The 26,090-nt window shown below is 36.5% G+C and overlaps 1 protein-coding gene across 2 annotated transcripts; it reads left to right on the top strand.

Annotated features, from left to right (window-relative positions):
- The first annotated feature begins 268 nt into the window (after positions 1-268).
- MRPS35 (mitochondrial ribosomal protein S35) lies at positions 269-21,702 on the top strand. 2 transcript variants are annotated; one of them, XM_062570866.1, is made up of 9 exons: positions 269-430; positions 1,896-1,939; positions 3,957-4,124; positions 4,501-4,561; positions 5,457-5,596; positions 9,600-9,709; positions 12,022-12,091; positions 17,067-17,117; positions 21,188-21,237. In XM_062570866.1, exons 1-8 carry the CDS (start codon positions 277-279, stop codon positions 17,100-17,102), a joined length of 783 nt encoding a protein of 260 aa, XP_062426850.1. In that variant the 5' UTR covers positions 269-276; the 3' UTR covers positions 17,103-17,117; positions 21,188-21,237. The 2 variants fall into 2 exon arrangements, with proteins under 2 accessions (XP_062426850.1, XP_062426849.1); XM_062570865.1 differs by lacking the exon at positions 17,067-17,117 and having other exon boundaries at positions 21,188-21,702.
- Positions 21,703-26,090: the final 4,388 nt, after the last annotated feature.

Raw genomic sequence — 26,090 nt, 5'->3', positions numbered from 1 at the left:
CTTTGCCCTTTATCTTTTTCATCCTTCATTAACGAGCAGGGGGGGGGGGCGGAGAGGAGAGGAGAGGAGAGGAGAGGGGTCACTTTGGCTGTTTTGCTCTGTAACGTTGTTTAGCCGTTGCCCTTCCCGCCGCAGCCCGTCAGCCGCTACCGCCCCTTCTCCCACCCCTTCTGCCTCTGCGAGCAGGCAGAGCTTACGAGTCACCCTTTCCAACCGTATTGGCCCACGCCGGCTTCCGTCCTGTCCGGGGGACTTGCGCGCATGCGGGTAGTAAAGATGGCGGCCATCACGGGGCAGTTGCTGGCTGGTGCCGGTTATTGGACTGCGTTGTCGCGGTGCTGTCGCGGTGCTGCGGTCGGGCTATTCTCCGGGGCCGCGGCCTACTCCTCCGTGCCCTCAGTGAGCAGAAGGGGAGGCAAGCAGAGGGAAGGTGAGAGGGGTCTGGGCCGCTCTGCGGCGATTTCGGGGGATGGGGTGAAGTTGAGATGTGTAACCCGTTGCCCTCTGCTCTTTCAGCTTCGGGCGGTTTTTAAAGAGAGATTGGGTTGGCAAGGGCTTGATGGAGAGCTTTTGTTATAAAATGTGCTTTGCTGTGTGGGACGCAGGTTTTGTCCGAATAGATATAAGAAACAGCCTGAAGAAAGAAATTGGTGGTCCCTGGACTGATTATACAGGGTGGTTGTGCTTGTTACAGTGGACCTACAGCACAGTGCCAGTTTTTAGGGCTTCCAGGTGAGATTTTTGTAGTTTGCTGAGACACGGTATTTGTGTTGTATGTTTGGCATCTGAGTCTGCGACTCAGCCTGTTCTGAGAGCCCAGATGGAAACCATGTTGGACAGGGTTGTATGAACCTTTTTCTAAAGGCTAGGCAGGTATTTATTTCTTGCAGATTCAGAAGTGGACTAGGTCACCAAAAGGATCTTTAAATAATGCCTGGTTGCGGGGCCCATCGCATTGTACGGTTAAAAGCTGTCCTGATCTGAAATTTTAGAGTTTTGTTAACAGAAACAAGAAGATTGATATGAATGAAGTATGAATGGTTAAAAGCATCACATCAAATGGCAGGACAAGTGATAAAGGAATGATATGTATTTGCTGCTGCAGAGCCCGATATGTATGAATTAGTTTTGATTAGCGCATAGTAAGAAGAGAAAGAACAGAATTGGAGCCATACAATACCTACACTGGAAAAAACAGAAGAACTGAGGAATTTGGGCATTTTTTCCAAGCTTTACGAGGAGTGAGTAAATTAGGCAAACAAAATAAGGCAAAGCAACTCCAAACAGCCACACTTCAAGAATACAAAAAGCATATTCAAAAACCTGTTTTTGGTGATCAACCAAGACAAACTGAGGGGACTTGCTGCAGGCTTGACAGGTAGTATCCTTTGTCTTCTGTGTCGTAATGATCTCAGCCAAGCCACCTGGACACATGTTTTGGTGCTTCTTAGTATTTGGATGTAAGAATAGGTAAAGTTTTGCATAGAGATTCTGTAAAATAAAATCCTTTCCTCTTCTATGAGATCTTGGGTTGAATTTTGTTACATTAATATTCTGCAAAGTAGCTATTTGAATTCTGAGTAAAAGCTTGCAAGATCATTTATCCTCTCTGAGGAGACCATTGACTGTTAAAGAATTAAGATTGAGATATGAGCCAAACCCAGCTCATATATCACTGTGATTATTTAGAGGGGAGGCCCTTTAATAGGTTTGAGACTAGAACTCCAAAATAGTGAACTGCAGGTGTACTTCAAACCAATTCTTCTGCTTCTGAAATGGCTAATTTGAGCTACCGTACGTTACGTGGATGCGTGTGAATGCATGTGAATAAATGCTAATCTGAGTGCACAAAAGCAGATTCTTATTGTAAATATTTCTTTTTCTTTTTCTTTTAGCTTCAACACGGAGAACAGGCAGGACATCCCAATTCATAAGATCAGTAAGAAATGAAACTATTTTCTGCTAATTCAGAAGTGTTTGAAAAGGCTTTCTATGCTGTGTATCTTATTATTTTGTTCAGGAACGTCTCCTACAACTGGTGAAACAATCTAGTGTGGCTGGATTCCAGAATTGGTACCTAAATTCTTTACTGCCTCAGCTGGCATGTAGCTGGGACAGGCACTGAGGGCCTGGGGCTGCACTGCTCTGGGGCTGCTGGGGCATTGGGCAGGTGGGTGGGGCTGTGTTTGTGTGTGGAGGCCCCAGCTGGGCTGCTCAGGGCCATTAGGCCTGTGAAGTGCCCTCACCACAGACCCTGAGAGGGCAGTGCAAGTGCCTTCAGGGATGTGGGTGTGCTAGCTTGGTCTGCCTGTGGGCTGTTGTCCCTTCAGGGTTGTCCCTAGCTGTTTTGGCCCCGAAACAGCCACCCCTGAGGAGAGCACATGCCTAGCCCCAGGCAGCTGCTGGGCTCTTCCTTAGCTTTGGTGGAGCAGGGCTGTTGTGGACTTCTCTGCCCGCTGGAAGTTCTGGCTGTCAGTGGTAAAGCTTTTGCTTTTGGCGTACAATGTGTCTCTCTCTCTCTGGCACTCTTGTTCTCATCTGTTTCCAAGGCATGTGGGAAGAGGCTGTGCGTGTCGTAGGGCTCCTGCAACCTTGTCACTGCTGCCTGAGAGCCTGGGCAGGTAGCCAAGTGTGGTGCTGGGCAAGCAGCGCTGGGTGCAGCCAGAGGCTGGGCTTCCTTGGGCAGCAGGCTGCAGGGAAGCCGAGCAGATGCTGTAACTCGGTGGTGGGGGAGGTCTTCTGGGGGAAGCATGGTGCAGTGTTGCTGGATCCTGTTGGCAGTTCAGGGCCTGGCATGCCTTTTCCTGAGTGCCTGCCTTGCTTTGTTTTCTGGAAGGGAGGAGATGCAGGGGGGACTCTTAAGCTCGAGAGCTATGAGTCCAGATGCCTTGCCTCTGTGCCACATGTGCTCACTGTGGCCTAGAGGCTAGAAAAGGCCTATAGGCTAAGAAATTTGTGTTCTCATAAAAGGAAAAAACATTAACAATTAGCTTATATTGAGCCTAAATACTGGAGGCTTGAAAATAACTTAGAGTTATGCTTAAAAGGGGCAGGGGCTTTTTATTGTTATTTGCAGTATGAGTTTACAGGATTTGTATGGTTGTTTTTTGATATGATTAAAAGATCTGTTACTATATGTAAGTGAAATTATTCTTACACAGTAGAATTCAAACTGATACCTGAGCATTAAATCTCTGAGAATTTTCTTATTTATTCTATGCAAAATTTAAAAAGAATTATGTTACCACGTATGGTGATTTTTAAAGGCAAATAGTAAAAGTGGACTAGTGTTCACTCCATTTTTGTTCATTTAACTACCAAAGACAAATTTACTGATGTACCAAAAGAGTCAGGCTGTCTATATCCATTTGTGTTTAACCCTCCTATGTTGTTGTGGTTGTTATTTTTCAAGAGCAACCGGCTTGATTGAAGCTTTGTTCAGTTATTGGAGGGTATAAGCTATTACTGCAATACAGTAATATATTGTTCCTGTACTGGACTTTTTGTAACACATCATCTCAGGGTTACTATGAACTTGTTCAGACTTTCAGAATTCTGTAATTTCAAAAATCCTGTCCTTGTCTTCCACCCAGCACTTAGGTGCTTTTGGAAATTGAGCTTGCAGTTAAGTGTAGGTTTGATTTCTGCCCCCACCCTCCCCTCACCCCCAAAGTGACTTAGGAGAAACCCAGAAGATGACAGGGTCTTTATTCTAAGTGTTTCTGTAATAAAAAGCAAATGAGTATTGGGAAAGGAAAAGTCTGTTATCCAAGTCTTGAGAGGCGCTCTCTCAAGAATTCCTCTAAAGCCAAATGACAACTTTTGATGTAAAATATTTCTTGAAATTTCTACCTACAGGAACTTTTTCAGAAATAACATTTTGTATGTGTTGTTACTGCTTTGTATCAGGGAACTGCATATCCCCCATCAAATTTCCATTGTTTTCAATTTGTTAGCATGCATCTCCTAGAACTGAGAGGATGGCTGTTGATCAGGACTGGAGCAGTGTTTATCCAACAGCAGCTGCATTCAAACCTGCCTCTGTGCCTCTTCCAATTCGAATGGGTTACCCAGTGAAGAGAGGAGTACCTCTGCCAAAAGAAGGCAACTTAGAGCTTATAAAGGTAAGATGCATTCCACTGGTGTTTGACTTTAAAAGTTATTTTTCACTAAAACTGCATTGCTTTGATCAGAATATTTTTTCCTAGGTACTGTTTTCTATTAAATGTATTTAATAAGGCTTCTGATGAATATTAGTCTAAGTAGCATATATAAGTGAACCATATCTGGTGATTTAATTAGGATTATCATGCTTATGATTTCTATAATTAGGCTCAAGTCTTCTGCTATATCAGATTTGAGAGGAGAGTCATCTACTAAATATATTGTACTACCTTGATTTGAAAATTAATCAAATTTCAGTAATATCTCTTTGTAATACTCTTGTTTACAGGCAGACAGAATGCTATTGTTTTGGTAACTCGAATATATATATTTCAGATTCCCAATTTTTTACATCTTACTCCTCCTGCAATTAAGAAACATTGTGCTGCTCTTAAAGGTGAGGCTCTTTTGTTGTTTTAGAGTATTGTTTGGTTTGTTTTTGTGGTTTTTTTTGTTGTTGTTTTAAAAACAAATTTTGTATCGTCTCAAAAGTCCAGGTGTAACTGTGCTATGATGCAGAAGGAGCAACAGTATCCACCTCTAAAGCTGGTTTCTTTTCCAGCTTTGCCTAACAAGACAAAAATATATATGCTTTCTCTTTGCTGTACTGAGGTACATAGATGATGGGAAGAGATATATTATGATGTTTTCAGGGCACTAGTGATATTCTAATTTTGCATATTAGGCCCTGCTTATACACGAAAATTCATAGTTTAGTGTCTTAAAGGAATATAACTGATGGGTATGACCCACTTCTCAGATTATAGTCTATTTTAATCACAGATAATCAGTACCCTATCATTCTAGCACACATTTGGAAATACTACTTTCCGTAAAAGGAGCTTCGGGAACTTCATTTAACTCATGAAGTTAGATGAAAGCAATTACAAGTCCTATGTCTAGGACAGAATAAGCTATGCATTAGGCAGACTTGAGGCCAAATGACTAGAAAGTAGCTTTGTAGAATAGGCCATGGGGGTCTTGGGCATTTGAAAACTGAGCATGAGTCAGCAGCAATGAAGGCTAACTGCATACTGGGTTGTATTAACAAAAATGTAGCTAGCAGTTTCAGGCGATTCCCCCCCCCTATTCAACACTTGTGAGACTGTATCTGGAGTACTGTGTCCAGTTTTTGGAAAGCTAGTATAAAAAGACATTATAGTGCTAGAGTAAGTCCAGTGGAGACCCTGCCAATTGTCTAAACGAGTAAAATTTTTATAAAAATTACTTAGAAGCACATATTGGAATAAATTAGCAAAAACCTATTCCTGGATTGTCTTTTTATTCTTCAGATTTCTGCACTGAATGGCCAGGTGCTTTGGACAGCGATGAGAAATGTGAGCAGCATTTTCCTATTGAAATTGAAACAGTAGACTATGTTTCTGCAGGGACATCTATTCGTAATCCCAAGGCAAGAGTGGTGACTTTAAGAGTAAGTAGTATTTTTGTGGTTAAAAAACACACATTTGTTTTAAAACCCCAGATATCTGTTTGGTTGGGTTTTTGTTGTTGTTTTGAAACACTTGCAAGTATGCTAGGTTTTAAGGAGTGTGGGAAATGGTTCACTGAATGCCAAAATAAAAAAACAGTGGGTTTTCTTAAATATATAGTAGCATCTTAGAACTCACATTATAATGATATAAGTATTTATTTACAAATGAATACCAAGCTCTGCTAGAAACAAAATGGCAATCTTCTGACAGATCAAATTTTCTGAAAAGCACACACAGGTAAAGTAGGCACAGTTTTAGGTTGTCAGTTGCATTGTATGGGGACTGTGTACTTCTTTACTAGAAATATCACTAATAGAGCTTAATTTTCTTTCTTACTGGTTGTCTGTAAATAGTGTGTTTTCTTGTTCTAATGTGTTTCAGACTTGCACATTTCTAGATGCAGATCTATATTAACATGTGATGTTATTTGTAAATTTTGATAAGGTATGACTAAAAACATGATAACAGTCTTCAAAGAAGAAAAGCATTAAAAATCCAGGAAATAATGTTAAGAAATTCTTAACTGTGTCTGTACATCATTGTTTACTCTCTCTCTCTCTTTTTTTAAGTTTTGCAGATGATGGACAGCCCTAAATAGGTGGTTTTTAATACGGATGCTAAAAATAAATGTCAGCTCAGTATGATAGGATATACTCAGGACCTGCAAGGTGTATTTATTACTGAGGTTTTGAAGGCAATGTGTCAGGCCTTGAAATAAAACACAGTACATTGATAGATCTGGCGTTGTTAGAGTTTTGAGAGCTGGGTGCAGCTGTAAAATGCTAATAGACATAATGGTCTTTTGCTTTGAAAACTGTTGTCTGTTACTCTGATAATTCTGTGTTCTTCATCTTCTGACACTGTCACCTCAAGTCAGTTAAGAAACTTTATAGTATTTCCTCTTCAGTGTGGAAGTTAAATTTTTGCCAGGATGTGTAGCTTTTATTTTAGTTTAGTTTGCAGCTCAGTGTATAATCCGAACTGCTGTTACTTGGTAGCTAGAATAGTATAGTGAATTTTGGATGTAATATATGGAGTCATAAAGGTACAGGAAATCCCTCAGTGTGGTAACATCCAGAAGAAAAAAGGCTCTTTTATTTTTTTTTTTTTTTTTTGAAGGTTTTCTGACTAAGGGCGGAATTGAGATGCTTCATTTTGATACTAATGGTTTGGTCTGCAGCTTACTCTAAACAAAACAGTGTTCTAGAGGCATTTTTGTTTAATATTTTGGATAATTAAAACATTTTGGAATTGAAATCTTGTTTCTAGGTAACTTGGGCAAGGGACATCCAGATACCACACACTGTTGTAGGACTCCTGGTAGAAAATCTACAATGTACCATGAGAAAACATTCAGAAACTTTGAAAGATGACTTAGAGAATCTGGCTTTTAAAGAATATTCTCAATTTTTATGGAGTAAATCTGGTACTTTTGGAGCGTGCTGAATCTCTTCAGTGTCTTTGATTGCTGGCTATAGGTGGATTAGAATTGACATGAGACATCAAATACTCTAATTTCAGTTTTATATACCTGTATATTTTATGTGTGTTTGTATTTTATATGCAAAGTGTTGAAAGGTAGGTCATACGAATATGGTGCCATTAGTAAGCATTGAGTTAGCAGTGCTCTGGGCATCCATGTGTATGCAGTAGAAGCAGCCTCGGGGTAGAAAAGTTAGGACTGCACTGTAGCTCTTGAACTTGTCTTTTGTATTGAGATTACACTGAGATTAACATTTCTATGTTTCTGGTGGCTCTTCATGTTAAGATTTCTTTTTTTCTTTTGTCTCATACACATTTCTATTTTTTTCTAAAGTAACAAAATTTCTTTCTTTTTTTTTTTTTTTTTTTTTTTTTTTTTTTTTTTTTAATCCAGGCTCTTACTGGAGATGCTCCCCCTCCCCCCCTGTTTTTAATAGCTTATTACCACTATTTCTTGTCATTATATTTATCCCAGTCTGCTCCCAAATGGAATTGTCCAGGTTGTGGTAGACAGCCTAGCAGTACAGGATTTAAACCAAATAATCAACTACTGTTCTTTGTGGAAAGAAAGCTACTGCTCCTTCTCACCAGTATTCCAGAGAAGCATAGTAAATGAACACATCTTCCTTAACATGGTGACTTTTTTCACCTAATAAAGTGAGTACTGATTTTAGGACCTTTTTTAAAAAATTTTTCCTCTCCCCTAAGGTTAGAACTTTCAGTATTGAAATAAAAGCAGGCAAAACTTCTGGATTTGTTAGGTTTTATTTAGCTATTTAGTTGTAATTTCAAACTCAAACCTCCAGGATCAACCTATGATAAGGCTCAAAGTTACAATGTGCTACTTATATTAAATAGTTTTAATGTAAATCTACTTCTGATACATAGACCTCTCTGGCTAAGCAGCTTGGAAATAGTTTTCTGAGGTGCTAAGCCAATTGTTGACGGTAGTAGCTAATTCTGCAGATGGAAGACAATGTTTCATTCATTTGTATTCAACTAACTTAGTCAAAGCTAACAAATCAACTGCGGAAACTGAAAGGATGGCAAAGTTAAATGTAGTCAGAATTGGTAATAAGTGTAAGTAGGTGCTAGGGCTTTATACTTAAGTCCTAAGATACAGTAAACAGAAAGAATTTCCTTAGTGGAGAATTAAATGGGTATTTCCCTTTGTTTACTTTAAAATAGCTATTAAACCTAGATAAATGAAGCTTCCTTGCATTTAGAGTAGCTTTGTGGAATAATCTTAATTTACTCTTCTGTGAGCTGCAAAACATTCAGACCACGGAAGGCACCTTAGTGCAAATAGTGTTAAAAATGTATATTAAATAACATATTTTAGTAGTTCTTAGTGCTCTGCCATACCTAGCCAAATGTGTTCCCCCCTTTATTCTGGTTTCCTCCCCACCCTTCTCTATTCTGGTTTCCCCTGCCCCTCCCTTCAGGTTTCTGCCTGCCCCCAACGCCCCCTGCCCTCTTTCTGGCATCTGCCCCCTGCTTCTGTTTTTTTCCTTCCCCTCCCCCCCACCTCCTTTTTCTGGTTTGCTCCCCCTCCTTTTTCTGGTTTGTTCCCCCTCCCCTCTTTGGTTCCCCCTTCTCTTTTACATAGCCTAGAGTTACTTTTAAGTTATACGCTTTTTTGTCCTAATATTAGTAGCAATTTCTTTTTCTCTTCAGCTAGTACTCTTTTCCTGATATTTATTAGAATTCTTTTTTTTTTTAACTTCTTGTTAGTTTTTCTGATCTCTTTAGCCAAAAGCAGTTTGCTTTACTTTTCATACTTGTTATACCTACAGAAACTAGCTTCAGACCACTTGCCACATGTCTTATGGTTGTGAGTTTCTTGTTATTGGAACAAAAGGGAAATCATCAATAGTCACAGTATTATGTGATCAATTATGTGCAGTTAGACAGTTGTGGTCCCTTGTGTGCATATTTCTATTAAAAATATCCCAGTAATGATATCGAGACATTTGAGTAGCTTGATGTCTTTCCTGCTCTTTTAGATGATTGTAGCAAATATCTTCAAAACATCTTAATATCAACATTACCAATATGCATTTGAAAAAGTATTAGCTGAAAAAGCTTTGGTTTGTTTTTCCACGTGAAGTAATTCAAATACGAAATACAGTTACAAACTAAACTGACAGCTTCCCCCCCCGCCTGCCTTCTGAAAGAAGTTTGAGTTCTCTTCAATGTTTGATGTTCTCTTCAAAGCTCTTTGCTACTTTGCTATTTGGATGAAAAGAAATTTATTGTTTGAAGGCTAAGGGTATACCTGCCTTATGTTAAAAGACTTTTGACAAATGATGTCAAGAAGCAAGTTTACAACTGCATGCTTCATAGCTATCCTTTTAATTCCTGGTAAAAGATGTTCCTAACCGTATGTTAAAATATTTTTCAGAGTTCAGAGAATGTATTTTTCAAATAACTTAAGATGTTTTTCTCTTGTACTTGAAGGTTAAACTTTCTAACCTGAATTTGGATGACCATGCAAAGAAGAAGCTCATTAAACTTGTAGGAGAGCGACATTGCAAGGATACTGATATGCTCACAATTACCATGGACAGGTATGGTAACAGGAGAAAAAATGCCTGTAGCAATGGTCAAAGTAGAAAGTCTTTTTTTTTTTTTTTTTTTTTTTCTCTGCTGATAAGAGGTTATTGTCTTATTGAAGTAGTATCATTTTTCAGACTAAAATCTGAGTTAACATAAATATATTGGTACTGTTACAGTTACAGTTTTATGGACAAATCACATAAGGTCAAATATAATAATTGCTATATACTGCCAGATATTGAAGCTCTGTATTTAGAAATCTTAGTCATTATTTTAAAGTATTTATTATGTTTGACAAATGGATTATGTTCATTTTAACAATGACCTGAAGAGTTCCAGGCAAGAATTAAGACATTAGTGACCAGACATTTTTTTCAATGCTTTTATATTCTAGATATAAATGAAGCACTGTAGTTATTTACAATTGTGTTAGGCAGGCTATGTTGGAAAAGCATATTTCGTGTGTTAGATTCTGAAGAGTTTAGGAGAATACTTTAACATACATATTAGTTCTAAATTCATGATACACTTTAATTTGCAGTTCAATTTTAGGAAAAACATAGTTGGTAGTCTTTTCTGTTTGCATTTTTTTTATTGGAATCTATTTTCTCTATTCTTAATTTCCTGTCCTTTGATAGGAGACACTGTTTAATTTTGAAGTAAAATAAATGAATAAAATTAATTGTGTAGCTCTTCTGCCACCAGACTTAGAGATATAGTTAGCTCTTTGGGACCACTTTTGGTACCAGCAGTTTCAATTGAAAGCTTTTTTTTTTTAATTATTATTATTTTTTATTATTTTTGTAGCAAAGCTTACTTTGTAGCTGAAACATTAGTATAGCTGAAAATAACTTGCTCTCTAGGGCATCTGTGTATGGTCTCATGTTTCATTCAGGAAGGAAATCTTAATGTGCCAATTGATATTTCACCTTATTTTTAGTAAATTTTGAAGACCGAAGCTCTGAGCAGTATCTCTTTCTTTAATAGCGGGTCTTCCAGTCTGTTATTTAGATTATTTGTAAATTGAGATTCTTTCACTATGAAAGAAGTATGAGGGAACAACTTTTTAAAGTTTATTTGCTAGATCTGTCATAGTCCTTAACCATTCAGGTAAATACTTTTTAAGTATCTTGTGTGTAATTTTGGCATGACAGAAATTAATGCAGAACAAATTACAACTTATATTAAGGATCCAAAAATACGTATGGGCAGCTTATTAGGTAGATCTTTGATGGCAGGTTTTATACCAGACAACCAGCATTACAAATTACTGAGAAACTTTCAGAAATTCACCTTATATTTAGTCATTGTTAATTGAAAAAAGTGATGGATAATTCCTCTTGTCTGTTTGGAAATGATGTACCTTTTTGAGTTGAAAAATAACAGATTCATTTTGGCAGGTTAACATTTCGAAACTGGTTTAATACCTCTTTCAAGTGACAAGTCACCTTGTGTACATTCAAAAGACAAACTTTGTGGCCACAGGAAAGTACACAGTACAAATGCTCATCTCTGCTTAGTCTATGAGAGGCTTAGTAATGTTTCTTAATATTCTGATGCCTTTCAAGATTCTTGAATGTATTCTTTGTCCATCTAGGCTGGAAGTAGAAATATATGGCAGGGTGCTTTTGGAAATGTGGAACAGTTATGTTTAGAGTTAACTAGAGCTATTTTCTCTTCCTTCACCTTGAAAACTGTTTGAACACTTTTTGTTTTTTTTGGTATCTGAGTCTGAGTTTAAATCCATACAGGCTTAAATCCAAGCATGCTTGATAATGCTCACAGAAGGCAGATGAATATTTAGATAGTAGTTTTCATATGTTGTGATGACCATAATTCATTCTTTTCAGGTTTCTGATTGATCCTTTGAACAATTTTAAAAGTTTGAGTTCTAGATTATTTTGTGTAACTTCTATTCTTCAAAAATAGAATTCCATACTCAGTCTAATATATTGTAAATCATTACCCCTACTGAAAAGATTGGCACTCAGGTTTTAAAGAAGGGAGTCCAGACTAAACTATGTTGGATTCTATTTTGGCTATCTTTAGCATAGAATTCAAAAAAGCTTTTAATGATTTCTAGAGATCTATAGATTCTTGCTTTTTGTATGTTTTTCTAATGACTTGCAGATTCTCATTGTTTTAATGTCATCATAAAAGCATGAATATTATTCTTGATTGTCTAGTTCAGAAATATGTGTGAATTGAAGTAAGATCCCTAGGATACAGTTTGGAAAATTTGGATGATTCATTTAGTATTGTGTTCAAAAGTGAATATAGTGACATGATTTCCAGAAGACTAGCTTTGTTTTTGGATTTTTAGGTGTCCGTTAAGGAGACAGAACTATGATTATGGAATACACCTCCTCACAGTTTTGTACCATGAATCATGGGTAAGCAACTGTGCATATGTATATTTCTCTCGTACATTTCATATACATATATAAAAATATATAAACTAAATATTTCTTGTAACTTGCAAAAGATTCCATGACTATACACACTGAAATATTTTAGATGCTGTTTTCCTCACCTACCCAAATTCTCTTCCGAATCAATAAAGGTAAGTTCCTTATGTTTAAAATCTTACTTCAGCAGTGAACTACTTCTTTTCTTTTCTTTTCTTTTTTTTTTTTTTAAGCTTTCCAAGAGCTATTCTCTTGTTTCTATATGTTGTAACTATATGCGTAACATATTATGGCAGGTTAGGAATTTAGAAGTAAACATCTGTTTACAGACATTAGTTTTGTTTATCTGAATTGAAGTAAAGAAAGAGAAAACAAAGTGACGCTGTTGGATTGAGATGCAATAAACTTCATTTATTGCTTAAAATGATTCAAAGCAAGTTTTATGAGTTTTCACCCTTGTCTTAGTGGTGTTTGCTGGAGGAGTCTCACTAGAAAAAGAATTTATGACTATTGATGGCAATTACAAGGACTTAAACACTTTTGTACTGAGGGGAAAAAATCTTGAAATAAAAGTGTAAAAGGAAGTATATTGAACTATCTGAGAATTACTGGATATGTTCTAGTCATGAAAGGTAGAACGACTGAGAAGTAAAACAAAGCAGAGCCACCCAAACAAAATACAGTATCTGATTTCTTGTCTGCATATTAAAATCACTATGACCTGGAAAAGATTTTTTTTTTTTTTCAGGAAGTGACCTGTTGCGACCCTTATAATTTGCTGCTTTTTCACAAGTTCACTAGTTTCTACCCTAGATTCTAGGTTCTTTGACAATACTTGGCTTCTGACAATAATAAGCTCAAATCTGGCCTTGAGCCTAGCAGGAAACACCTTGATTCTTAGCATTTCTAAACATTCCTTTAGTTTGGCAGTGCCTATGCACATCATTCAAATATGAATTAATTGCTTCCGGAGAAGTGGTCTACTTTTGATTGTCACCTCATGTTTCTACATTTTTAAAAATGGCCAAGTTTAAAGATGAGAACAGGTCAGTTCCAATAAAGCAAAGAGACATGTTGTCAGCTTGAAAGTTATTAATGCTAACATACAGCACAGTTTCTGGCTTTTTGCCTGTTTCCAAAACTTTCTGCCTGTTACTCACCATCTGAGCCTTTTCTTTGACTGTGGAAACAGTGACTGTAATTTGGAAATATTTCTGCTTCTTTCTGCCCTCTGACAAAATTGTCCTCAAGTTGGAAGGAATGAGGATTTAGGCTACTTTTGAGTTCCCTTTTGTTCAGATCTTATTCCAGTATTACAATTCTTAAGTAATCCATTCAAAACTAACATTTTCAAACACAAGCTCACTGTTCTACTGTGAATCCTTCAGACTTGTCTGTTTTTTGAGCTTAGGCACATTGGTTAAACTAGTATCTTCAACCCTTTAACAACTGACTTTGAACAGAAACCAAGTTAGAAGTCTAAGTGAAGTTATTTTTGAAAACCCATAATTGTGTTCTGGACAACTTAGCTTTTTTTTTTTTTAAAAAAAAAAAAATTAGTCACATTGAATATGAAGGCTCTCTCTCTCTCTCTCTCTCTCTCTCTCAAATAAAGCATTTCTGTAGATGCATTTTTAAATGATGTAGTAGCAGATTAGCTACCAAAATTCACACTTATTTTCAATTGTTCTTTGTATTTAGATGCAGATCCATATTTAGCATTTTTAGGAATTTCAGTGTTCTTGATTTCAGTCTCTGCAGTGATCACCTAAAAATGTAATAAGAAGGTTGAGTTGTATCTGTCTTTGATTAGAAACTGGCTTGAAGGATATGTGCTTTGAAATTGCAGAATGCATCCAATTAAACACTCTTAAGTATTTGAGGATGTTCGTACTTTGAATTTTTAGGTGCTTTATACACATGGATTTTTTTCTCGTGAACAGCGTTACATTGCGTTACAAATCTGAAACTGGTGACAGATCAGTTTTCAGTACTAAGCAGTGACAAGACACGACTTGCTTTATTAATTCCAGAGGTGTACCACATCTGTCCTTTGCTCTAGGATTACTTAATGATGGAAGACAGGGCTATATGATATTGCTTCGTTAGCGTTCAACATGTATTGAATACATGCAGGTCCCTTGCCCTTTCATTACTTTTCAGCTTCCATGTTATTATTTGAGTTCATCAGTCAGTTGCAATGTCTTTGGTTTCCGTGAAAAATTGATGGTCTGATGTGTCTTTTTTTTTCCTCCTCCATAATCAGTGGTAATCCCTTTTAATTATTCTTTTTAATATATCTGTTGAAAGGTAGTTTGCATATGTTTTGTAAACTGTAAGCAAACAATCTGCTTTCTGTTTTAATCTGTGTGAACTTTAAATAGTGGGGTAGTGGTGGGCATTAGTCCCCCATGTAGACAGTAACATCAAACCACGTTACAGGACTAATCTTGATTTGGTGCCTTTCCCAGAGTAGTACCACACAGCATTTGCATTGGTGAGGTTGCTGGAGTTCAGTAAAAAGATAAGGGCAGCCCTTGCACTCTTACTAAATGAAAGTAAAGCTGGCTGCCTGTACATTTTGCCCTAACTGATAAAATTTTTGCATGCTATCATTTTAAAACATAGTATAACTCCCTAATTTATGTAAGTGACTGAATTACTGAATTTTGTGAACGAGTAAGTGTGTGAATTCATAAAAGGAAAAATTGTCTGACAATAGACATCAGGAAGTATAATTTCAAGTGTAATTTTAATTACAAATGATACATAATACTTTAATTACAGTTATGAAATAAAGCATCAAAGCAGTTAAGAATTTGAAACTTTTTAAGGGGATAATTGTTCATTGTGATTTTGTTGGTTATGCAGTGAAGTACGTGCTGGACAGCTGTATTGTGTAGAAAGGCACATTTCTAACAAACTTATTCTTAAGTAGTGAGTATGACAAGTTTAATTCTATCTTGTCTGTCCTTTGAATGCATGCTTAGAAGACAAAATTTAGCATTTTTTCTCAACAGCAGCCTCTCTAGTACAAATTTTCTTGTTTACCTTTTCAGTCTTGGCTTTAAACCAAAACCCAGAGCATCTGCAACTCAGCAGTACTATTATATCACTTAGATGGCTCAGAATTAGTTTGTTTTGCTTGCATTGTGTAAAAAGTAGGAATCCCTGTTGTAATGGGGTTACAGTTAAAATATGCAACAAAATGTGTGACAGAAAAAATAGGAAAAATGTAAGATTCTCAATAACTCAAATATTGCTCAGCCTCAAGGCTATAGGTGTAGTTAGGAAGGGATTTCTTTCTTGAATTGGGATGTTGGGAAGAGAACTTGTTCACATTTGAATAAAAGGTTATTCAAATCAAATTTGGCCAGCTGATTTCAGAGCGGTACCACAGCAGAAGCAAGGGTGCAGGGTGATAGCTGAATGTAGTAAGACTAACTCTCCACCTGCCCCCCACCCCTTTAGCTACTAGTAATCAATGGAGACAGGCTAGCCAAGTCATGAAAGATTTCAAAGATGTGTAGGAGGATTGAACCTGGTTCCATGAAATTCACAGAGAAATTCAGGAGTATTGTTTGGTTAAATATATAAAAGAGCTCCCTTTTTCTAGTACATGGAGAAATAAGAAAAAGGGAAGGATCCAAAAGGAAGAAGCAACTTGAAATATTTTGTATGAGGAGTAACTGAATGCCTTATTTTGCATTTGTGAGGGTTAGAAGATGCAGATTTTGGATGCTGGGGGAGGGAAGGAGATGGGGAAGAGAATGGTCAGACTGCTGATGGATAGTCAGAATGAAATGTTAGGATTACAGTAGCATCCTGCCTCACCTACAGGTATAGACTTGCAGTCCCTACAGATTGTTAGTTAATAGTAGTACTGTATTTTAAACTGTCCTCTCCCTGTCCTTATTTTCACACACAAATGACAGCAATGGACTTGACTGTGCAAAATCTGGTAAAACCAGATTCAAACTGGAATACCATGTGTTTTTCAAAGGGTTGAGTAGTGCCCTTTTTTTTTTCCCCATGGCCTTTGTTGTTTTCTGGGAGGAGGGATTGCTTGCTTGCTTGTTTGCTTTAATTGGAGAGGGGAAGGAAGAAACTGTACTTCGGTGTTTGAGCAATCCTCTGATGGATGACTCCTTGCAAATTGTTCCTGAGGATTGCGCCATGAGTGGATTCATCAAATGAAAGGGTGAGGTATTTTAGATAAAGTAGCTCAATCAGTTATATTTCTACTGTTTATATGGTGGTACTACATGAATGCTGTTACAGCTGCTGTAAAAACAGTGTTTTTACAAGTATTGTGTTTTTTTAAAGTATAATTGTTTGCTGCTCTCAAGTGGTTAGAAACAGCATAAGCTGATTTCCTTCAGGTGGTGTCACTAAAAAATAAAAATTTTTTTTGAATTGAAATTTTCAGCAGGAGGAGAACTAAGTGGAACAAAAAAAAGTTACTAGTAAGAGAACTAAGTGGAACAGAAAATTAAGTTACCAACAAGGAAAGACATTGATAGTGATTATAAAGGAGAGAGATCTGGTTTTAAAAAAGGGAAAAGGAAATAACTGTTTTTTTTTTTTTTTAACAGTCAGTTTTGCAAAAGTGTGGTAATTTTCCTAGGTGCGTGACTTTCAACATACACAAATGCTAGATGATGTAGAATAAAGGAAATTATTCCATGTTACATAGCTGATATCTTGAAAGATGATTAATGAAACATTTCTCTCTAATTTTGTATTCTACAGTATATATCTTAAAGGTTTAATCTGATACATGTTAAAAATAATGGAGCAATTCTGTACACACTTCTGATCTCCTTTTTTGCTTCTCATAGTATGAATGTGGGAGTCTAATTGAATATAAAGTAGAGATAAGTGGGACTTGACTGCTGGTGTAGAATAATAACCAAAGGGTCTTCTGGGTGCTTCTATTTACCTTGTGTTTGTGTTGCAGAAGATAGCAATACTTGATGAAATGAAAGAACAATGAAGTTGAAGCAGAAAGGTGAGGGAAGGAGAAAAATGCAGAATGGACAGGCAGCATGACACTAGAAGCTCTACCAAAATTTATCTCAGAGCCCCAAATCTGTGTACAGTTTGAAATGAATCTGAGGAAAGTATTTCATCTTGTGTTCTATATAGGAGAAGCTTTGGTTATCTGTTCAGAATCCTTGATAGCAATTTCTAGTAGAAACAAGAAAACTAAAAATAAACTCTTCTGACTGATCTAGAAGTGTTTTAAGTTAAACTTACCCTGTCAAGAGATGGAATAAGAATACCAGGCAGAACTGGTGCACAATCAGTATGATGCTTTAAATTCTCATACTGATTTATTTTTCTGTGTAGCTCAGCCATTAAAGTTTTCTATAATCAGTCTCATTGGATACACATATATTTTTGCTTATTTAAGAATTTTCATGGATATTTCTTTTTAAACTGCTAATCAAGTAGGACAGTTCAAAGCTATAATATATCCAAAGAGATAAGTGCATAATTATTTTGACAGTTTCTCTTTTGTTAGAAGGTGCCCAGTAATTTGGAAAATGCTAGTATAGCTGTCATTTATTACCTGAAAATCTGTAGCAATTCTACTACACAGAGCATCCTTTTTAACTACAATACTAAGAAGAGGGTGTACTTTTTCTAGGCTATACAGAGGTTGAAATTGGACTTAAAAAATTGTGCTGAAGAATTAAAATTGTGCACCTCTTTCTCCGCCTTCAAAAAAAAGCTTGCAAAAAAATTGTTTTCACTAAGCAGCGTTAATTTTTTAATTGTTCTGATAATTGACAAGAAAAATGACTAACTTGAATATCTTAAGTATTTTTAATCACCTTGAAAATTTCTCTAGCACTTACAGTTTTTAATTAAAAAATGTTGCCCCAAAGAAACACCAGAGAATTGACAATTCTAATCCTCCATATGGCTGCAGCAGCCAACCTATAAAGGCTGAACTGTCAGAAAAGCAAAGAAAAATGAAAGTAAAATGCCTACTTAAATGATTATAAATTCTTTCCTGTTTCCCATACTTAAATGTTCAGTGTATATATTGATATTTTTGTTAATGTTTCTTATGTTTAAAATCAATTTTATTGACCAGAGTGTATTTATATTTCCAGTATATATGCCATGTCAGTACTTTATTTGAAGCCCATGTTTTGGGTGGTCTTTAAGTCTTTATAGTGCTTAAATTACTAGTGTCTAAGATTTGCTTAGAAAGAGATCTTTATTCTGTTTATGACATTAAAAAAGATCTGTAAATAGTTGTATTAGGAGGTATAAAAAAAATCTCACTCCTCTGTTCCTCATGTTTAGTATTCAGTTCTTTGACTTTGACAAAGTGCTTTTTGTGGGTCATCTTGGAAGTATTGACAAGAGAAACAGTTTAAATTCAGCTGAGTGCATCTTCAGCCAATCTGAATATTGAAATTGTCTTATGATAGCATGAATCAATAGTTTCTAATCAATTCATTGAAGAAATATAAAGTCATGTTTTTTAACCTAGTTCTTCAGGTAGGGATTCTAGAAAAATGTTGCACAAAAGCCACACTTGAATACTCCAGCTTCTACAGTTTTATACCCTTGTTGTAAGCTCTTACTGCACCTTCTACTAACCTATTTCTAGTTTGCAGGTGACAAAAATAAGCAATTACCAAAATTGAGTGTCATCCTCATGTTTGAAGTTTCATTGTCTCCTTATGAAAGCTAAGACTACAATGTTCATAATGTTTCCACTATTCCACTACAAGTTGATAGTCAAGCAACTATCTAATGTATATCAAATGAAAACATGATTTCAAATTCATTTCTATTATTGCAATAAATCTGGTTGGAAAGGTGTTTAAGTTTCACTTAATTCAGTCAAGTTGCAAAAATTGGTTTCTATTGATTTTCCTGTTTATGATGCATTTCTGGGCCTGTGTACACTAGGATGACTAATGGGTACTGGCTGTTTATAGTAAGGTTGAGGAATGGATTTTGAAATCTCCCCCTGCTGTCAAATCTCTTACTGCCTGCCCCACCCCTGAGAAATCAGATTTTATTTTAAAATCCATTTTGACTTGCTGTTCTGCTGGGAAGGATTCCAAGAGAGAAATGCTTAACAGCTTCTTTGGTCTCCTTTGGAATCCTCTTGTTCTGTATAGCTCAAAAAAGATGGGGAAATTCTTAATCTGTTAATCAACATTCATCTCTGAAATCCCGTAGGTTAGTGCATGCAAAGAAGGATTTTCTTGGAGATAAATGTAATGACTGTATTAAGTTACAGCAGAGACAACAAGAACTAAAGACGTTCAAAACCCTCACAGTGATCTTCTGTTTGAACTTTGAACATAACTTTGGCAAAGAGTTTGGTCCAGAGACTGTCCAGAAGCAATACCCATATTATTCCTGAGAAACCTTATACCTATGAGAGAAGCTTTTACTTTAAAATGCTTTTGACGGCTGGGAAGAACTGCCTTGGATAGCCATTATGCAGATAAATAATAAGGGATATGTAAAATGGGATGAAGTTAATTTTACGAATGTGTAAATCTCCAGATTGTATTGAGATATTTTTCAAGCATACAAGGAGCACTTTACTGTATGCACTTGTTTTACTGCTGCTTTACCAGTACAGGTTAGAATACTACTGCCTTTTCCCCTCCCCCACCCCCGGCCGCTGAATGAGGTTCTTTTATTTCTGTGTTATATTGTGTCCAGGCTTTTAATGTCAGTCATGTGAGCCCTTTAGCAATGTTAATCACTGACTAAACATTTGGACTCAAAGATTTAAAAGATGAGAGATTCCATTTGCCAGATGCAGAGTATGACATTTGTTAAAGCATGTTTAAAGTGGGATGGACAGGCCCAAGCACACAGGGTTAGCTTAGACATGCATGTTAGAAGAATTATTTTTTGTTTCAGATAGCTTTTTAAAAACACGTTTGATTGCCAGATTTATTTAAATTCTGTATCTGCCACTAATGAAGCTTAATTATGATTAGCATAGCTGAAAAATTACTGATCATCTGTTTCTGACAAAGGATTTTTTAAAAATCCATTTGATATAAAGGTTTTAGGAGACTATTTATTTCAACTTATTCCTGGTTTCTAGAAATAGTTTTGTTTTGATTTCAGTGTTCATGGTTTTGTTGTGCTGTTTTAGAAAACACATTGAAATAAAATTTTACCTAAAATTGTGATGCTTATGTAGGTGAAAGGAAGTTAGCATACTATCAGCTTCAAGTTTACATTATAGTAATTAAATGCACAAAAAATGCCAGTTGTAACTTTTGAAATATCCCTTAAATGAACTGTGACACTAAATGAGAGGTTGCTGAATAAAAGAAACAGTCAGATACAAGATTTGTTCTACAAAGAACAACTGCACAAGCCAAGTACTTGCAGGCACTAGCATGAAACAGAAAATCTGCCTACACGCAGCTCTTGAACATGTCTGATCTTGCGGCACCATTTAGGTAGAAAATTATTGCTGTGGACAGAGATCTATTTAAGGAGCAATTTGTGTTGCAGGAAGAGGAAATGAATTAACTGATAGTGTTTATCCTTATGAGTCATAATTAAACAATTTCACAGATGATGAAGGATTGCTGTCTGTCATCATAGATTACTTGGCATGAGCTTTCTCATATGACATTTTTATAGCCAATGAAAACAGATCAAACTCATGTGTTAGGGATGTAATGGCTATGCGGCATCTTCCAAAGCTTGAACATATAGGGTTATTTACAAGTTTTACTTAATTTTTTTTATCGTTATTCATTATGTATAATCCATAAACTTCTCTTTCCATTCTGACTAGCCAAATTATATCAGCCTAGTATATAAAGAATTAGCTAGTTATTTTTATGTTAGATAAGCAAAATCATAGAAGAAACTCATTTTCTGCAGAAGGCATATGGCACACAGGCACCTCTTGAACTCTGTTCAACTGAAGAGTTGTAAGCCTTGGGCAAGGGGAAATGTGGTCTTCTAAAAAGCATTTTTAAAGTGAATTTGGATGAGAGAAAAGTTTTTTTCAAATTACTTTTGCTTTGTTTCAGTGTCGAGTGGTTTTTATATATTTTCTTTCAGAAAACTGAGATGTGGGAGAATGAGAAGACTGAGGAAGACATGGAAGAGTATATCTGGGAAAATAGCTGCTCTCAGAAAAATGCTTTGGATATACTACTTCGAATAAAAGCCTCAGAGAATGTCAGTAATGTAACTAAGGAAGAGCTTCTTGTATCTGAGGTAGTTAAGAATTACAGAAACTCTGTAGTTGCACTTAAAAATGAAGGTGAAACGGAAAATAACATGTCTCAGTATAAGGAATCTGTGAAGAAATTATTGAATATACAAGCGTTACCATGAAAGCAGACTCTTACAGGTATCTCTTTTTGGAAATATTATACTAGTATGTGAATATTTCTATGTGATATAATTATTCAGAACCATAAGTAAAAAAGAAGGAAGAAATTTGAGAGAATTATAAAAGTAATCACAGATTTTTTTTCTTTACTGCTTGGTTTCCTTGTAAGCATTGTTTTTGCTATTTGTGAATCTCTTTCTTTGAATAAAATATCTTTTGAGTCTGTTGGTGACTTGAACATTCCAGTCTGTGCTTAGCTTAGGAGATCCTCATTCAGTTGTTTGCTGCATTCTGACTTCTCACATAACTACTTAGGCATATAACTGAGGGCAGCGTTTTCAAAAATAATCAAATGACTTAGGCTTCCAGATTCTGTTAACTCTTATTAAGAGTTAGTCTCCTTTATTACAGTGCAGTCCCTTTTGCAATGAGAATCTTAAGAGCTCTAAACTTTCTGAATGGTTTACAAATGTCATCCATGTTTTTCTCCAAGCCTACTCTGTCTCTGTATTCTACTCTGTAAAATAAAAGATTATATTAAACTAAATGATTTAACTGTTGAAATAATGTTAGAGTACACTGTGCCTGTGAGATTCTCAATTATCATGAGGGCTATACTTCATCCTATCCTTTTATAGGACAGGTACTTAGAATATTTGTAAGGTAGGAAAAGAGATGCTAATGGAAAGGTAAACTAGCCGTTATTTACAGGATGCCAAAGTATACAGAGAAGGAGAAATGATGACAGTTGCTGAACACATCCCAGTCATTTTTAGTGAGAGCCGATGACAAGGCAAGTCAAGCTTCTCATGATTAAAAAATAATCATAAAACTATAATCTTGAGAAGACGTAACTCTGCTCTTGCATTTATTGTACCTTCCTAACTTACTAGGTTTTCAGCTTAGAGAGAAAACCTTCATTTTCTGGTAGGAGCAGAGGGAGCTTTTGCTCATCAGACTTGAGAATTATGCACCCCTACAGAGGAGCCTCACACGTCACCCAGCCAACAGGAGATTGAGTGGAAACAGTCAGCATAGGAATAAGGATATTAAAAACTGAAGGAAGGTGAATTAACTTCTGAAAAGTCATTTTTTATGGCTTCATTCCTTCACTACTAGGGGCTCTCGGTGCTGCAGCTTGTATAACATTTACATACAGCCAAAGAGTGTATGTATTTCTACTTCCAAAAATGTACGGTGTTTTGAAGAGTTCTTTTTAGGTAGAGACCCTCTTCATATGTAGCTAAGATTGAAATTGCTTCTGTCCTGTATATTACATTCATAATTTTACGTTTACTTACTTGATTACTAGTGGACTTTTCCTTTAGGTTTTTATTTATGTGAGTTTTATCAAAAGCTTAAAGGGGAGAAAATTTTGACCATTCTTCTTAAATCACGGAGAAAAAATATAATATTTAAAATTCTCATTTGGAAAAGTACATCTGTGAAATTCCTAATCTTTTTTTGAACAACAATGAAACCAAAATCATTGCAGAAGTATCTGTAGTTTGGCTCAGAGACACCTCCTCCACCATTCACACCATTCTGACTTTATTCCAGAAGAGATTGATTTTAGTATGTATATAAAATATACATTTGTTTAATTAGCTTTGTCAGTGCTTGCATAAGGACTAGTTTGCTAGCAATCACATGTAACTAACTTTCAATTTGCACTGGTATGTCTTGTACTAAATGCTCCTGAGTAATGCCCTTATGTACTTGAGAAATCTAAGATATGATCAGTTTGCTTTTCTCTGTAAAACCGTCCTTACGTACTCAGGACATATGGGCACTTGATTTAAAAAATCCTTTTTGTAACAGAGAACAATTCACTTTTTCCTCTGTTCTTTGTGTCATATCCTCTGTGTCATAATATAAATGCACAACTCCGAAGTATTTATCCCTCTATGTATACTTGTACATCTGTGAATCTTTCTGTTGCAGGGAAATGCTCGAGTTTCCTGTTATTTTTAGATAGAAATGTAGATAGTTAGCATTTAAGTCAAGAAGCAGGCTAGGCCCTCAGTGCATAAATTGGGAAGAAAGGGGGAGCAAAAAAGACTTGTAATGTCTAGAGACATTAGCTGTCTCTATAGACAGTTCTATTGCTGGTATTTACAGACCAAGAGGAACATGGAGCTAGTTCATGACAGCCTTAACCTCAGACAACCCTGTCCATCATAGACTGAAACCTGAGCAGGAAGGCTACTGTATGTGCTTGTTTGAGGTCATTGTTCTAAACTCTCTCATTTCAAATCCCAACACTTGCTCCTGCAAACTGGAAAAGTCAGTTTCTTACAGCAAAGGGGGGGAAAAAAAGCTGTCTCTAGTGGAAAAAAACTTGCACAAATTAAGTTCTTGGCCATCTGGAACAGTCCTGATGTATAATTTTGCAGGTGCTGTTGAAGAGACTAACCTTTCTTTTATCTCTCGTATTAACATTCCAAAAGAAGTTGAGATCTAGCACTTGGTCAAACTGGAAAAGAATATGCTTTGTCAGTAATCTGGCTAATTTCTTGTATCTGTAAACTACTGTAATCACTGGCATAAGATGCCTTTAGTAAACACTATATGAAGAGTTCAGTGTTCAGTTTCCTGAGGTTGTTTGTCTATGTTCTATCGCGCTTTTGCCCTGTTAATCAGAGTTATAGCTCACCAAGCACAATCTCTTGCTCTGATTATGCAAGAAGGCTTATACGGAGACATGATTCGATCTTGGGCAATGAGGGTAGATGTTAAAATTACTTCTCCAAGCACCAAGACCTGCATGAGACTAGCTATATGTGAAGAGGTAGTAAACACCTGCAGGTAATCTTGTGATTACTTTCAGAGAAGTAATTTATACTCCTGATTACACTTTTGCCATGTTTTGATGCATTGATACAAGCACACCTAAGGGATAAAGGGACAGCTGACTGAAGAGGGATGTACTGTCTGGACAAGACATCTTTCCACCTAGAAAACTTGAAGTTTTCCCTTATAGTTATAACTATGTATTCACTTTCTTCTGAATATCCCAGATTGCAGTAAAACAGTCTTGCTACTGTGGTTTATATAACCCTTTTCTGCCTAACTTTTTCTGTATATACCAACAAGTCAGAATGAAACATGATGCCAAGTATTCTAATCATTTCATCCTGGCCCAACAGTATTGTACATAGAATAAATACAAATCTTCACTTCCCTTTCGTCTGCTTTTTCTGGTAAATACTGGCGTCCCAATTCACTGATATGAATCCACAGAACAGAGTTTTGAAGGTGTGTAGCCAAGAACATGAAGTTGCTACCAAGTAGTATACTCAGTAACCTGGAGATAAAGAAACTTGGACCCCAAGGATGATTGTGACTTGCCTCAGATCACCCAGCTCATCAGTGAACAGATACAAGTTACTGTTCTGAGAGGAGAAAAAGATGAAAAAACACTTATTTTAAGATAAAGGATACATTGCCTATGATTTATTTTCATTAAGATTAATGCTTCCTTGCAGAGATTTGTATTTATGACATCTTGGGGTGTTTTGTGCCCCTAGTGAACAAATTTCTGTGGTAGTCTTTGGGTAGTCTTAGGTATACAACCATCCCTGACGTTAAGTAAGTATAGCAAGTTCTTATTTTTTAAGTAGTTGATTCCTGTCTTTTTTTTTAATCTATTCCACGAGTTATACCCATCTGTTATGACTAGTTTTTTTTTTTTTTTTTTTTTTTTTCTTCATTCAAGCTGCTATGGAAGGTCATTTATAGCAAAGGAAGAGTTAGGCTGGAAAAGGCCTACTTTCCAGCCATGCGTATTGTTTAATGAGCATTCAGGTAGCCTGAATAGGAAGAAAGGTCAGAATAAGAAAAGATACTAAGGATTTAGCCTTGAGAAGAGAAGACTGAGCGGGGGGTGGATCTTATCAACATGTATAAGTACCTGAAGGGAGGGTGTCAAGGGGATGGGGACAAACTCTTTTCAGTTGTCCCATGTGACAGGACAAGAGGCAATGGGCAGAAATCCAACCACAGGAAGTTCTGCCTGAACATGAGGGGGAATTTCTTCACTGTGAGAGTGACAGAGCCCTGGAACAGGTTGCCCAGGTAGGTTGTGAGGTCTCCTTCTCTGGAGATATTCAAGGCCCACCTGGATGCAACCCTGTCTAACGTGCTGTAGGTGACCCTGCTTGAGCAGGGGGCTTGGACTAGATCTCCAGAGGTCCCTTCCGACCTTATTGATTCTATGATTCTACGATTTGGGGTCAATGAAGTTCATGCAAGTCTCCTGTAATGAAGGTATTGCAAGATGTTAGAATGTGTCTCAGTTTTCCATTAAACTGTATGATATTTATCTGAGAACTCTCATTGAGAACTCCAATTTCTTAATAGTAGAGGAAAAAAGGAGAGGTGTTGTCCCATGTTCAAGTTCACTTTTAATGTTTCCTGTCTTTTGAACGTTACGTGTCCGGTATTGATAGTATATTAGCTATGTTGCCTTGACATGGAAGGATCTTGCTCATTTGACTCCAGTTGAGCAGTACTGTGTTACGAATTTAAGAGACTCCCCCTAGTTTGTACATATGATTAAATAGCCAGATGAATCAGAAATATATTCTTTTCAGTGTAATAAATTAATGTATAAAGGTCACTGTG

Source organism: Rhea pennata, chromosome 1 (assembly GCF_028389875.1).
Source record: "Rhea pennata isolate bPtePen1 chromosome 1, bPtePen1.pri, whole genome shotgun sequence".
Classification (NCBI taxonomy): Eukaryota; Metazoa; Chordata; class Aves; order Rheiformes; family Rheidae; genus Rhea; species Rhea pennata.
The sequence above is the reverse complement of the archived record's forward strand: the minus strand, read 5'-3'. Positions and strand labels throughout refer to the sequence as shown.